This window comes from Perkinsus marinus (assembly GCF_000006405.1).
Source record: "Perkinsus marinus ATCC 50983 genomic scaffold scf_1104296947710, whole genome shotgun sequence".
Taxonomy (NCBI): Eukaryota; Perkinsozoa; order Perkinsida; family Perkinsidae; genus Perkinsus; species Perkinsus marinus.
The window spans coordinates 43-1,653 of NW_003210508.1; the positions used below are offsets into that span (position 1 = coordinate 43).

At 49.7% G+C, this 1,611-nt stretch overlaps 1 protein-coding gene across 1 annotated transcript; it reads left to right on the forward strand.

The window, feature by feature from the left end:
* Window positions 1-630: 630 nt before the first annotated feature.
* On the forward strand, window positions 631-1,364 carry Pmar_PMAR001917 (hypothetical protein; the record flags this gene model as incomplete). The annotated part of the gene is made up of 4 exons (XM_002779201.1): window positions 631-688; window positions 736-847; window positions 910-1,006; window positions 1,055-1,364. Coding segments are annotated over 4 exons (577 nt in total), but the record flags the coding sequence as incomplete, so codon positions are not given.
* Window positions 1,365-1,611: the final 247 nt, after the last annotated feature.

The window sequence follows — 1,611 nt, forward strand, 5'->3', positions numbered from 1 at the left end:
CTACTATTTCCGTCGACCACCCAAGTGGTATAACAAGCTCTTCGTATAAGAATAATGATAGTAATCGTTGTTGTTCCCCCTCAAATAATCGTCGTCTCTATTATCAACTACGAGCAGTGTGCCGATAGTGTCACCATGACCCCTTATAGTGCATCCTCCTAGCATGGCTACCACGTCCCTCTGCCACGAGGAACGTATGGCAGCAGCGGCGGTAGTGGGGGGCCACTGTGATGAGGTCGTATCTGCATCACTGTACTCCCACTATGGGCAGGCTCCCGACAAGTCCTGCATCGTCCAACATCCGACTGTATCCTCCCCACAGTGGCTCGTAATAAGGCTTACTCCAGAGGTTCTTACCGACGATAGTGGGGATACTCGAGGGGGGAAGTTCCAAATCAAGTAGGAACAACGGAAAGAGGAGCCTCATTAGCCGGCTAACGACGACATTTTGCCTATCATTAGTTTATCGTGGCGGGAGAAGACTCCAATACGCAAGGTATTCACCTTCCTACGAAGGTCTATCAGTAAGTATATACGATAGTCTTGTGGTGCTCCCCCTACTATCCCATATCGTTGTTAGCCGTGACGACACCATGCCAACAGTTGTATCTGCGATGGGATGGTCATATTATGGCCACTGAAGCAGACTGCCACCACACTGCAATGGCCCTTCAGGACACCCTTGCTGGTAGTACGATGGGAATCAACACCATATGATCATCATCACCGTTCCAGGGGAGTTTGCCAAATCCGTAGCGACACCTGTTGGGAAGGCAGCAGCTTCCCCTGATATTAAGGATAGCGCTGTTATCTGTGTGATATCATATGGGTATATGAACAGGCTGAGGTGAGTCTACTCACTGTGCCTCTTATCGAAGGATCATTGTCTTCTTGTTGTTGTTATAGTAGTAATGCAGCTGTCCAGACTACTGAGTATACGACTAGGTCTGTGGCGACCGGAGGGGCTAACTCGGCATCTACTCTCAACAAGTCTACCATGACCTCGGTAATGATGTCCTCGACATTACAGTGTCACGATGACGGTCGTTCACAGGGGAGGAAGCGGAGCAATGTAGGGGTCCAAGTAGAGGGGGATAGCCATGAGGTCTCGGCCCAATCACAGTCTGTGGATGGGAATAGCTCTAATAAGAAGGCTGGAGGGAAGAGGAAGAAGAGCGATGTTGATAGTGTGCAAGCTGATGAGGTCCTCCATAAATGTAAGCGACGGTCAAAGAAGGCGAATACCAAAGGGGTAAAGAAGAGGAATAAGACTGAAGAGAGCGGCCCTTGCCTCATAGTGGAGTTGCCTGAAGCTGGTCATGGGGCTACAGAGGAACCTGTCGAGGACCATGAGATAAGCGCTTGTAGAGGACCTTCCTCTTGCAAGGGACAGTCGGGGTCATTGACACTGGGTCGTCATGAGGGAATACCAACATCTGACCAGAGCTGTGGCCAACTATCTTCGGATGATGGTGTCACGACGAGGAAAGACGGGTTAATAGATACCACTCCTGGACCATCTTATGATACAACAGAGCAGGAGACCGTCGATGTTAATAGTCATGAACAGGCAGTACTACAGGAAAAGAAAGGAGTTACAATGCTCCGAAC